General features: G+C 46.5%; 1 protein-coding gene across 4 annotated transcripts in view; it reads right to left on the bottom strand.

Moving 5' to 3' along the window:
- LOC107372875 (cilia- and flagella-associated protein 44) overlaps positions 1–13,519 on the bottom strand; it is a 50,132-nt gene that overhangs the window by 21,023 nt on the left and 15,590 nt on the right. For all 4 annotated transcript variants that reach the window (XM_070552545.1, XM_070552541.1, XM_070552543.1 and 1 more), the window contains exons 10-20: positions 8,670–8,769; positions 5,441–5,535; positions 5,184–5,366; positions 3,595–3,705; positions 3,368–3,520; positions 3,135–3,278; positions 2,857–2,999; positions 2,506–2,785; positions 2,328–2,383; positions 2,037–2,199; positions 1,755–1,882 (exon numbers count right to left, since the gene is read on the bottom strand). In XM_070552545.1, the coding sequence (XP_070408646.1) occupies positions 1,755–1,882; positions 2,037–2,199; positions 2,328–2,383; positions 2,506–2,785; positions 2,857–2,999; positions 3,135–3,278; positions 3,368–3,520; positions 3,595–3,705; positions 5,184–5,366; positions 5,441–5,535; positions 8,670–8,769 (1,556 nt within the window). The remainder of the gene's footprint in view (positions 1–1,754; positions 1,883–2,036; positions 2,200–2,327; positions 2,384–2,505; positions 2,786–2,856; positions 3,000–3,134; positions 3,279–3,367; positions 3,521–3,594; positions 3,706–5,183; positions 5,367–5,440; positions 5,536–8,669; positions 8,770–13,519) is intronic.

Below are 13,519 nucleotides of genomic sequence, written 5' to 3'. Positions count from 1 at the left end.
ATCCCCGCCTGGGCGGGACTGCAACCGGTGAAGGCCGTTGGATCATTTCCAGGAGTCACTGTGCTCTCTAACGCAATTACCTCCCTCCCCTCTCCAAACGGAGGTGACGGGCGCTGCTTATCATGGCTGCATGCACTGATGTGAGGAGAGTCCCCAACCCTACCTCCCCACCTAGTGGACACTTATGTTGTGTGATGTCTGAAGTCTGTTGCATTTCTGTCTGAGGTGTTTTTTGCATAGCAAAGCTGCCCTCCCTGTTGGGGGTAACTGTTGAGGGTAAGTGCCTTTTTTTTCCTCCACCTGACCCAATCCTCATGTAACCCTCTGATCTCTATTGAGGTAGCGCGACTCGGGTTGCGAATGACCACAGTCACCAATTCTCGTCATGTGTCTTTGCCTGTATGTATGTCTGATCTTAGAATTGTGTGTACTGAAACTCTAATTTCCCTCTGGGATTAATAAAGTATCTTTGAATTAGAATTAGAATTTGAACTTCCCGCTTTCTGTTCTCAAGTCCCGCGTGATGTTGTGAGTATCGCGCAACTTTCCAAGAAGCGCTCAGCGGCGCCTCCTGTGTGACCTCTTGACTCCTCAAAATGTGCCCCAGGCTTAACTCCACTCCCACTTCCTGATTGAAAAATGCAACAAATGCTGTTGCCTAGCAGACCGAGAGGGCAGAGCAGCTAAAAAAATATACACACACAGGCTCACAACGACATTGTGACATCATAATGTACCAACTAATGTCATAGTGTACCTCTTAGCCAATAGCAATGGCAGATTAAAATTCAAATGCAGTGCAGAGTTTTTACCTGAAGAGGGCGCAACACTGACAGTTTTAGTTAGAAAATTTTAATTTAAACTAAGATGCACTAAAGTGCCAAATTATTAACCACACGTGTCTACAGCACGGTTTATATAGTTTATCAGCAAACAAAAGTTGATTCGGGGGTGACTTGCTCTTTAAGAAATATTTCCAAACTGTGAAGGCTGGTGTCAAAACATGAACTTGAAATGGTTATCCAGGCCTTTATCTATTCCCGTCCAGATTACTGTATCAAACTTTTCACGTTTTTTTTTTTTGTCAAATTTACTTACTTACTTACCCTGATCCAGTCAAACCAGTATCACCCTGATCCGGTCTAACCAGTACCACCCTGACCCTTACCGCCCTGATCCAGTCTAACCAGTACCACCCTGATCCGGTCTAACCAGTACCACCCTGACCCTTACCGCCCTGATCCAGTCTAACCAGTGCCATGAGCTGGTCTAACCAGTATCACCCTGACCCTTACTGCCCTGATCCGGTCTAACCAGTACCACCCTGACCCTTACCGCCCTGATCCGGTCTAACCAGTACCACCCTGACCCTTACCACCCTGATCCAGTCTAACCAGTATCACCCTGACCCTTACCGCCCTGAGCTGGTCTAACCAGTATCACCCTGACCCTTACCGCCCTGATCCGGTCTAACCAGTACCACCCTGATCCGGTCTAACCAGTACCACCCTGACCCTTACCGCCCTGATCCAGTCTAACCAGTGCCATGAGCTGGTCTAACCAGTATCACCCTGACCCTTACTGCCCTGATCCGGTCTAACCAGTACCACCCTGACCCTTACCACCCTGATCCGGTCTAACCAGTATCACCCTGACCCTTACCGCCCTGAGCTGGTCTAACCAGTATCACCCTGACCCTTACCGCCCTGATCCGGTCTAACCAGTAGCACCCTGACCCAGGTTAGGGTTAGTACCATCTCTGGACCTTCCTCAGAACGATGCTGCGACATTCCTGCTCCCAGGCCAGCTGCTTCCGGACCTCCATCGTCTTCTGCTCCTTCAGCTTCTCCAGCTGCTGATAAAACGAGTCGACCCGCAGCTCCTGAACACAAACTCAAAATCTAAAAGGTTCCTTTAACTAAAGCAGCTGAAGTCAGGAAGCTGTTTGTGTCTTAAGGGTTTAACATCTTTACCCGCAGGATTTGTAACTTCTTAGGTAAATGTTTTGGAGTTTTTAGAGACTGCTGGCTGTGTACCTCAGGTATCAGACGGACGTGCTCTGGCAGCTTTTGGTTTTCCAACAGAACCTGTTGGAACTTCATCTGGAGCTCCACAAGCTGCTTCTGTATTCCCGAGTGCTTCAGCTCAGTTTCATGATGAAGGATTTCCTTCATCAGCTTCTGTCTGGCGGTCTCGATGCTACAGGGATGAAGGTCAGTAGGGGTCACAGGAAAGGTCAAACAAGGTAAATGAATAACAGCTGCGTCATAAACACACACATTAGCTTACATCATGGGCAGAGATGGTCAGAAGAAATCCAGGCTCACCTGTCGGCTGCTGGGTCGGTGATGTCTGCAGCTGACACCAGAGGCTCCAGACCAACCTGAGATTCACACGAACAAAGTCCATTCATCAGAAAACTAAAAATACCACATAAAACATGGAGCATCCATCCTAAAACTCCAGATTTGAATCTCTCCACAGCCGGGGAACACGTGGACTGACCCGGGGAAAGGGAAGTTTGACCTCTGTTGTTTGCAGGCGTTCCTGAACCTCCTCAGCAGGGACCAGGCAGAAGGAGAAGATGTTTCCATCGTCTCCAGCCGTGAGAACAAACAGGTCATCATAGCTGAAGCGAGCGTGTTGCAGATGCCCATACTGGTTGTCGTGAACGCTTAGAGCCCAGAAGGCCCGCATGGAGGAGAGGTCGTGGTCTCCGGGCTGCAGAGGGTAAATTCTGATGGAGCCTGAGCTCATTCCACAGAGGAGCAGCTTCCTGTTGGAGCTGCAGAACACCAGGAAGGACGCTTCGGACTGATTTCAAAGCTGCGGCTTTATTTTTTGACGTTTGCTTACCTGAAAGTGATGGAGCAAACGGGGTCGTTGTCTGCGTCGGTGATGGGCACAAAGTCAAAAGGCTTGTCCTGTCGCTGGTTCGGATCTTCTTCCTGATTCTCAGAGAACTCACAGTGATACAAGAACCCTGCGTCGAAGCCTCCCTGCAGGACAGAACCTCAATCTTTAGATTAAATGAATAATCCAGATTATCACCCCTAAACTAAAGGTGGTTGTTGGGAGTTTTAACTGAAGCTGTTATTTCATAGTGAATCTGTGGTGAGTGTCGGAGTCTGTACCATGGAGAGCCAGAACTGTCCGGGCCGTGAGTAGAAACCACAGCAGAGGGGACTAGGAGGATCTGGGATGAAGAGGGGAGGGAGTTCCTCCTCCTCCTCTTTCTTCTCCTTCACTGCCTGACGTCTGGCGAGTTCCTGCTCTCTCTGAATAAACCCAAGCAGATTTAAAATCGCCTGATGATGAAACACTTTAAGCTGCAGGTCTCTGATTTAGCTAACCGAGAACTTCACACCTTGATTTGAGATTTGATGCTCTTAAACCTAAAGGATCTCCGGGGCAGGTCCGGCAGCAGGAAGGTTTGGGTTGGCACCTCAGCGTTTGGATCAGGACTCTGAAGCTCCACGACATGACCGCTCTGACACAAGACCAGCAGCCGGTTCTCGCTCTGGTGAGAAGCATTCAGCTGGAAGTGAGGTGTGCTACAAAAGCAGATGAACGATCATCTTGTCTCAGACTTACATGGGAGTGAGCGGACCACTCCAGCGCCTGAACAGGACCAGGAACGTGGACGAACCCCATGGGGCAGTACTTCCGCCCAACCAGGAAGAAAAACACGGTGCAGTCTGAACTCTGAGTGGGGGTGGAGGAAAACCAGATGGAACGTGTGAGTGTGTGAGAACTTCTGGACTGATTTTAATGAAACGTTCTGGATGCTAAGATCCTTCTTCTCACATATAAAGCTCTTAATAATCAAGCTCCATCATACATCAGTGACCTGATTGTTCCATACGTTCCTAACCGAGCACTTCGCTCTCAGACTGCAGGTCTACTGGTGGTTCCCAGAATATCTAAAATTAGGATGGGAGGCAGATCTTTTAGTTATCAGGCTCCTCTCCTGTGGAACCAGCTCCCAGCTTTAGTCCGTGAGGCAGACACCTCGTCTACTTTTGATTAAAACATTTTTATTTGATAGGGCCTATGGTTAAAATCTGATGTTAGCCTAGATCTGGACAAGTGGGGGAGTACAGGGAGGTGGAGTGTACAGTCGGTAAAGATGGCTCTCCCTTGCCCCACCTCCAACATGCCTCCATCTAAAAGGCTAGGTTATCCAGAGTTATCTCTGTAGTTATGCTGCGTGTGGGGGGTCTTGTTCTGTGTGTGCATGAAGCGGTACAAGTGACAATGCTGCAAAATTTCATAATTGTATCTTCTCAGCAGCAGCACTGCAGGTGCTATCCATGTCCAACATGTGCGTAAGCCAGGTCCTTAGTCAACTTAAAGTTGCGCAAATTTTTCTGCTACGTTTTCTTTTATAAATCCCAAAGTTTGCATGGAAAGTTGCTTACGCAGTTTTCCGACCCCGTTTTGTGCATAAGCAAGCTTGATAAATGAGGCCCCTGACCTGTACTGGGATGTTTACTCTGTGAAGGTCCTCTTGTTGTGATTTGGCGCTATATAAATAAACTTGAATTTATTTTAATTTAATTGAACCTTGGTTGTTTTATCCTTCAATAAAAAAAGGATTCTCTCTTTAAAAATGTTACACCAACATTACCTCCAAACATGTGCTGCTCTGGTTTCAGAATTGGTAAATAGCCTGTATTTGATATAGTGCCCTCTAGAGTCCTGGAACCCCCCAAAACACTTTACAACACAACCAGTCATTCACCCATTCACACACCCATTCACACACACATTCATCGATGAGCTACGATGTAGCCACAGCTGCCCTGGGGCGCACTGACAGAGGCGAGGCTGCCGAGCACTGGCGCCACCGGTCCCTCTGACCACCACCAGCAGGCAAGGTGGGCTAAGTGTCTTGCCCAAGGACACAACGACAGCTACAGACTGAGCGGGGCTCGAACCTGCAACCTTCAAATTATGGGGCGAGCACTTAGCTCCTGTGCCACCATTGCCCAGGAATATCTGGCTGCGTTCAAACGTTTGATGTCTGAAGTCTAATTCTAAACAGTCTTCCTGCGTTGATATGTAGTTAAATATTTTTCTTTGCTGATTAAATTTATTGTATTTTGTTCAGAGTGTGAACTTGTGTTTGTGTTGTTTGCTGCTCCATGCTGTTTATTGTTGACCGTAGCTGCGTGACTCACCCCTGTGGCTAGGATCTCTCCATTTCCTTTAAAAGCCACCGCAGTCACGGGGGCGCTGTGAGGTTTGAAGGCCTGCTGGAGGCGTAGCTCGGCCGTTTTCAGCCTCTCGTGGTTGAATAGCTCCAGTAAACGGATCACCCCATCCTCAAAACCTGTCACCAGTAAATCTTGACTCTGGCTTACCTGGAGGCAAACACAGCAGCTGCATAGGTCGGTGTTCTGTCCTACCCTTCACCCTTCGGTACTGCCACACTTACCGAAGATGGAGCCCAGCTGAGAGCCGTTCCACCCTGATTAAATCGGATCAGTGTCAGTTCATTTTTTGACAGGAAGTCGAAGACTCTGACGGAACCTAAACAACACAAAAACTCTGTTGTAGAACGACTTGGTGCTGCTGAGATTTACTGTCAGTAAGGTTGGGCGTCAAGCATTGATTGGAACTGGGACTGTCAGTTTTTTATTTCGACTCCTAGAGTGACCGGGTCACCGTAGTTCCCGGAAGTAGTTCTGGTTGGACGTGCAGTGCCGCCGAGCCAGGTGTTTCATTACGATGCCGCTATAATTGGGGCGGTCGGGCTCTAGCTGCAGAAAGCCGAATGCCTCTCCTTGTGTGCAGACATGGGTGCAGCTAAGACAGTGGTGAGTGACCTGGCCTCGCTTTATTTTAGTAAAATAAAGGTTATATTTTTAATTCAACGTTTCCTTTTTGTGAAGCGTGAGCAAGCTGAATGCTGATGAGGTATTTGTTTAGAGTATTTATAGCATTTTGGTGTCTTTTTAGCATTTTAACAATGTGTGTTTGTTCACAGATCTTAGCCTTAGAATTAAATAAGGCTAAGTGGCTGGGGAACAGGAAATGGAGGGAGAAACCTGAGTGAAGACTGACAGGACAGAGGACAAGGGAGAAGGCAAACCAACGTCTAAGGTATGCACCCAGCCCTTTTCATCATTCAGCAGCTCATTTTAATTAGCTTTTGGGTCATGTTAGAGTCGGCACCTCCGCAGACTCTGCTGTTTTGCTTCTCCAGATTTTTTTGATTAGTTCCTGGCTCCCACAAGTAGAGGACACGAACTCCCGGCATTGCCTGGCGTGCGGGTGTTTGGATGCGACAGTGGCCGGTCCCGCTGGCCTATACCAGATGGTATCCACGGCCGCCAACGACATCACCTCCTAGACTAGACTATAGTGGGACTCCACTCGGGTCCATGGAGGACCACCTCTCAGGCGTCTCCAGCAGCAAGAACTTTCGAGCTGCTTAGCTCTTTGCCGTGCGTGGCGCATGTCTGGCACGCATCTGAGCGAGACTGATTGCTCTTTTAAAATAAATGATTTAACTTTATTTTGATTTATTTTAGACAGCCTGCAACTCCTGGCTGGTGAACTAGCAGGCTGTCCATCTTTATATAATTTGTTTATATAAAGTCTGCTCTTTAACTGTACTATTTTCTGCAATTTCAGCTGTTAACTTTATTTTCTCTCTGTTTTTCTCCCCAGAAGAAGCTACAACGATGTTCTGCTGAGCTGTGGTGGCCTCATGGAGGGGGCCATCGTCTAGCACACTGCTGCTAACTACTTAAACATTTTCCCTCTCCTGATAATAACTTTTTACTCTCTTTGACGTTGAATGTGCTACTACTAGTTTACCCGTTTAATTATAGATCCACTAGGATAAATATAATAAAGTTTATCTTTCACCAAATAGAATATTTACTAAGAAATCACAGTATAACTATAGACACATTACTTTGTCTTTGTGAGTGTGCGTGAGTGTGCGTGCGTGCGTGTGCGCGTGTGCGTGCGTGTGTGTGTGTGTGTGTGTGTGTGTGTGTCTGCTCTGTCTTCTCCATCCCCAGTGAGTCGTGGAGGATGGCTGCTTATACTGAGCCAGGATTCTCTGGAGGTTTCTTCCTGTTAAAAGGGAGTTTTCCTCTCCACTGTCGCTTTATGCTTGCTTAGTATGAGGATTGCATCAAGTCACTGACACTAGTCAGTGACTTGATGCAATTTGCTGGGTTCCTTATATAGAAAACATTTTTTCTGATTGGCTTAATGAACTGACCTGAACTGGAATGTTTATTATGTGAAGTGCCTGAAGACGACCCTTGTCGTAATTTGGCGCTTTATAAATAAAATTGAATTGAATTTAAAGTTTAGCCAACTGTTTGTTGGTTTTGTTTTTAACAGTTTCTTTCTTTTATTGCAGGCTGTTTGCTCCCAGTGGTTACCATCGGCCTTGGTGGCGGGAGTTTTCCACGCGCGCGTGTGTGTGTGTGTGTGTGTGTGTGTGTGTGTGTGTGTGTGTGTGTGTGTTCCTTCACAGTGCACCTCCTGGACGCACGGCACTGTGACGGGTGACTTTAATTTGCTTTGGTGTGTATTTTTTGGTTGGCCGAGTTGGACCCTGGTAAGCTTCAGCCTGTTCAGGTTAATTTAGTCTCTTTTCTTTTTCTTTTTTATTTGAATAAAAGCACGTTGTTGGTCAGACCACGTCTCCTGTCTGATCTGTAGAGTGGACCTGTGTGTCTTTATTTCCTGAGGTGTAACTCCCCAGGTGAACTATTGTGACAGACGTAAACAGAACAGAAAATAACCCAGAGACATTTTTTCATGCGTGTGTGGAGGTTGTAGACTGAATAAGTTAAAAATAATAGCCTTTATTCCGTGATTAACAGGTTAAAAATACTTGATTTATTTCATGATTAAGCTGGTTAAAAACATACTTAGTTGAAATGAGTGATTTGTTGAAAATATATTTCGTAATTTAGAAGACAAGTTTATCTAAAAAGCTATTTTGCTCATGAGTGAGAGTTAAAATGCACTGCAGTTGAAGATTGAGTGATCTGTGATCGATTATTCCTGCCTTGTCAAGACGACACAAAATTTGCTTATAAAAAGTGCTTCTGATGTATTTGCCTAAGTATTACCTTTTATGTTTACAGTTTTATCTATTTTTTGGAGACCAATTGCTATTCTAGAGTTTGTTATTAAACGTTTTTAGCTGGTTTGGCATTGTCTAGTCAGGTCTGAGTTGGCGCGAGGGGAAACGCAGAGCTTCCACTCATTCATTAATACAGTGGAAACGGCTGAACTCACACCGTGTCTGCGTGGTTCCTTCTCTATTCCCCCTTTTCCAGGGGTGAAACACATGCAGCTTTCTTTCTTCTTGTTTATTATTGTGTGTGAACATCTAAAATCACGTGTGGTGTCGCAATCCTTCCATGATTTTGTGACGTCACTGGATCAGCTGTGTGAAACCCAGTTGGGAACGAGCTCGCGTGTGGAACGCCGCTATTGCGTTACGCGACCGCTTCCACGGCCAATGGAGAGCCGGGGTCAGACTCCAGGCCTCAGCGTCTCCGCAACAAGGGTTGAGGTGGAGAAACAATCCAGGACCGGAATCAAAACGAGGAATTGGAATCGGAATCAGGATCGTTCAAATTTAAACTGATGCCCAACCCTAACTGTCAATCTGAGCTTAAACTCACAGTCCAGAGAGGTGGTGACCATCAGGTGGGAGCGCTTTGACACGTCCAGGCCTTTGATCAACTCGGAGTGGAAGGAGAACAGACACTCTGGTTTAGAAGCCTGAAAACAAACACAAGTATCACAATGGCTAGAGACAAAGTTCCTCTGAACAGCACACGTGTAAAGAAGAATTAAAACCTCAGATGAAAAAGGTTTTTGGGTTTTCACGGCTGGAATTTTAAGAAAATCTGATGTTTGTGACCGGCGCGGGGAAAACAGAAACTAACTTCCAGTCTAGGCCCTGGGCAGCTGGTGACGTTTCACATGGAGCTCCGCTGAAACTGCTGTAGTAAACAACCCCGACTCCGGTGTTTCTGCGTTAGCGTTACAGCAGAACAACGTGTCATGAGTCAGATGTAGCTTCTGAAGCCTCTGCTAGTCGGTCACATTTGTGTTTTCACTGGGATACGGCAACGAGAACGGATATTGGACTACCGGTGAAGTTGAACTGAGCTCCGACCCCGCTAGCTGGATATCCCCACCGGAGGGAAATTAATGGGGAAAGGACATAATAATGCACTAAAGCAGTTGGAGATCAAAGACAAAGATACTTTATATGAGGAACTAGCTGAAATAGTGACTATTCTCAATAACCATTTTGTCAACTCTGTGAGACTGAGGCCCTGTCCACACGTAGCCGGGGATCTGCCAAAACGTAGATATTTTTCTACGTTTTGGCCTGTCATCCACATGAAAACGGAGTTTTTTCACACGAAAACGGATCTTTTTAAAAACTCCAGCCAAAGTGAAGATCTGCGTTTTCTCCATTTTGGGTGTCTGCGTGTGGACGGACAAAACCGGAGTTTTAAGGTCCGCAACGTCACTTTCCGCGACAAAAAAATGCTGACATCACGTGTGCGACCTGTGTTTACACTAGCCGACAGCATGGATGCCCTCAGAGCTGCGCTCGCTTTATCAATTGTCCAAGCGCTTTTTGCTTGTTTGTTTTTGCAAGCGGAATTACTGCTCCTTGCAGAAGACCACAGACGAAGGACGAGGTTAAAAACGGGGGAGGTACTGCCGCCTACAGGTCTGGCATGTCCTTAACAACGTATTTATCCGGGTACGTGTGGACAGAGTTTTTTTTTAAAACGAGGTGGTGTGGATGCAAGTTTTTGGAGGGGCGGATATTTGTTTTTAAAAAACCCCGGCTACGTGTGGACTAGACCTAAGTGTGCATAGTCCCATAAGTGGTCCACTACACTGTTCATCAATTGATATATCACAGCCAGTCTTTGTTCTGACTGAAATGTCTGAATTGAAGGTTAAATCTATAATCATGTCTATTAAGAACTCCAGGTCAAAAGATATATTTGGACTGGACTCCATGTTTTTAAAGAAACATGCTGACTCTCTTGCAGGGCTCATTACTACGATCATAAACACCTCTTTTAAGGAGGGTAAATTTCCAAATGACTGGAAGTCTGCAGCTGTTGTACCAGCCTATCAATCTGGAGATGTAACTGACATGAATAATTATAGACCGATTAGTATCCAGGGTTTCCCTTACATAGGCGTAGCCGTGGCCCGCCACGGCTGAAATCCCACCGCCACGCCTACAAGATCCCTCTTTCAGCAGGACAGCTTTGGTATGGCACTTCAGGTGCTGGGGTAATGACAAACCCCAAATGCAAGCAGCGATTGCAAGTACTCTCCCTCCTATGTTGCCTGTGCGGCCTTAGCTAATGCTCGTTGCTCTATCTTAATGTGTTTGGTACCATGTGATCGCAGACTGGAACTGCATCTGCTGCTAAAGCGTTAAACTGCACCCAGATACTCCTAACCAGATCTCGACCCGTGTGTGTGTGGCAGCCGTGTTAAGGCTGATCTGACTCAGCTGCGCTACGACCGTAAGTCTTTGCCTCTGATTGGGGAGGGTCGTACTGATCCAGGGGACCATGCAGCAGTGTGGCTTCCCGTCTGTGTGCCGAGAACCGCTATTCCATTCAGCTTCGCCCGCAGCGGTGCCATCCAGAGTAGCGGAGCGTTTGATGGCGTCGGCGGTGCACTGGCCCTCCTGCTGTTTCATCTCGCCATCCCGCCACGGCCAATGTCATCTCCAGCGCCGGTTGTGGGCCCAGAGGACTCCTCACTGCTGTTCTGTCCGTATGGATTTGTTTTGCATACAGGATTGATGTTAAAGAGCAAGTCACCCCCAAATAAACAATTTTTTTCTGATAAACTATATAAATGCGTGTCTAATCATGCTGCAGACACATGTAGTCAATAGTTTTGCACTTTAGTGCATTTTAGTTAAAATTTAAAATTTCTGCCTGAAACTGTCAGTGTTATACCGTTGTCAGGTAAAAACTCTTGACTGCATTTGAATTTAAATCTGCCATCGCCATTGGCTAAGAGGTATGCTATGATGTAAACTGGTAGATTATGATGTCACAATGTCGTGAGTGTGTGTATTTGTAGTGGCTCCACCCTCTCCGTCTGCTAGGCAACAGCATTTGTTGCATTTTTCAAACATGAAGTGGGAGTGAAGTACGCTTCTTGTAAGGGGTGACTTGCTCTTTAATTAGTGGTCGGGTGTTGGACTCCTGGTTGCCGGGGCAACCACCACGGAACTCTGCGCCTTTGCCTTCCACCAATATGGTTTTTAGACTACTTTTAATGAAGAAGTGTGTATTTGAATGTTACCATCTGTTCCCAGTGTGATCATTTTAACCTACGGGCCTTTTACCCTTCCCTGGGGGGAAGCTTAACCCAGGGTGGCGTTGTTTTAGCTCTTATCATTAAATTATTTATAGCACCATGTCTTACATGCCACAGATAGACAGACAGTATTTCCTTTAAAAGCTATTTTAATTGGGAAAAAAAATCATATTTTGATGGGCACAACACTGGATTTATATTTACATTTACCAGCCAGTAGAGGGCACCGTTGCAGGTTGCTAAACAGTCTACTTGGCACAGCGAGGCTGGCTCTGTGGAAAATGGCGGACTTGGTAAATCAAACAGCTGCTTCTGAGCCCAGAACATTTATTTTCTCACAAGAACAACCATAAAAGATCTAGAACCAGAGTTTAGGTGAAGCCTACAGCAGATGTTCTGTTAAATGCTCAGAGGAAGGAATGCTGCAGATCAGAGGCCATGTCACAGACTCGTGCAAACTTTCAGACTGTCTGCAGTTTGTGGTTTTCAGGAAGTTTTTATTTTGGCAATTTCGTGTCCGACTGTCTGACATGTTTTCACAAACAGTAGTTTTGAAAAGAAGAAAATATCATTTCTATAGCGCCTCTCAAGATAAAAATCACGAGGCACTTCACAAAAACAAAATGTAAAAATATAAAAGAATTTAGAAAATGGTTAAAAATATATTTAAAATGAGCAAAAAATTGATAATTGTGATAAAGAGTGAACAGGAAAGAGGGAAATCAGTGGATCCTGAGGAAGGTGGAATAGGTGGGGAGAGCAGAATAAAGAGAGAGGTGAAGAAGGTCACACAAAAGCCAGCTTGAACAAGTGAGTCTTCAGCTGCTTTTTAAAGGAGACCACTGAGTCCACTGATCTCAGGCTCAGGGGGAGAGAGTTCCAGAGTCTGGGGGCCACAGCAGCAGATGATCTGTCACCTTTGACCTTTAGCCTGGTGCTGCACAACCAGTAGGCTTTGATCACTGGACCTCAGGGACCTGCTGGGAGTGTAGGGACTAAGAAGATCACCAATGTAAGATGGTGCTTGTCCATGTAAGGCCCTGTAGACCAGAACCAGGATCTTGAAATGAACCCTGAAGTTGACTGGCAGCCAGTGAAGCTGGAGGAGAAGCGGGGTGATGTGGGTGTGTTTGGAGGACTTGGTCAGAAGCCGAGCACAGGCGTTCTGAACCACCTGTAGACGGTTCAGGGAGGTTCTGCTCAGACACGTGAAAAGAGAGTTACAGTAGTCTAAGCGTGAGGAGATGAAGGTGTGGAGAACTGTCTCAAGTTCAGAGCGGGACAGAATGGGACTCAGCTTAGCAACGTTCCTGAGATGGAAGAAGGAAGAGCGAACAAGAGAACTGACATGAGAATCCAGGGTGAGAGCTGGGTCAAAGGTCACGCCAAGATTCCTGACAGAAGGTTTGGTGTGAGAAGCAAGCTGACCAAGAGAGTCTCTGACTTTGGGAACCAGCTTGTCTGGGACACAGATGAGGATCTCAGTCTTATCTTCATTCAGCTGTACAAAGCTCCCAGCCATCCAGGCTTTGATAGAGTCTAAGCAGGTGTGTAACAGCTGCAGCTTAGACATCTCATGGGGCTTAAAGGAGATGTACAGTTGGATGTCATCTGCATAAAGATGGTAGGAGACTCCTTTGAAGGAGCTCAGGATGTGCTGAAGAGGAAGCAGATAGAGGAGGAAGAGTTGAACCTTGTGGGACACCATGGGTAAGAGAGGTGGTGGAGGACCTAAACTTGGAGACGGCCACAGAAAAGGAACACTCAGAAAGATAAGAGGAGAACCACTCCAGATCAGATCCTGATAGGTCTACCCAGTCTCTCAGCCTCTCCAGTAGCAGGTGATGGTGAACAGTGTCAAAGGCTGCAGTCAGGTCCAGCAGGACCAGAACAGAACAGTCCCCTGCATCACTGTGGGTCAGAAGGTCATTACATGAATGACCACTTATAGACTCCAAGGCGGAGAGGAAGATTATCTCTGCCTGCCCTAAACAAAGTCATGTTTATCCTTATCTGACGCCATAGCAGCCTTTCAAGGCTGCCTCAACACACCCCCACAAAAGGAGGAATGCCGACAGATGCTGTGTCCCGACCTTCACCCTCTTCCTTCAGGCTGACATGTCTGCAGGAACTTCAATGTGCTCTCTGT

Source organism: Nothobranchius furzeri, chromosome 6 (assembly GCF_043380555.1).
Source record: "Nothobranchius furzeri strain GRZ-AD chromosome 6, NfurGRZ-RIMD1, whole genome shotgun sequence".
Taxonomy (NCBI): domain Eukaryota; kingdom Metazoa; phylum Chordata; class Actinopteri; order Cyprinodontiformes; family Nothobranchiidae; genus Nothobranchius; species Nothobranchius furzeri.
Note: the sequence above shows the minus strand (reverse complement) of the source record. Positions and strands in the feature narration are given on the sequence as shown.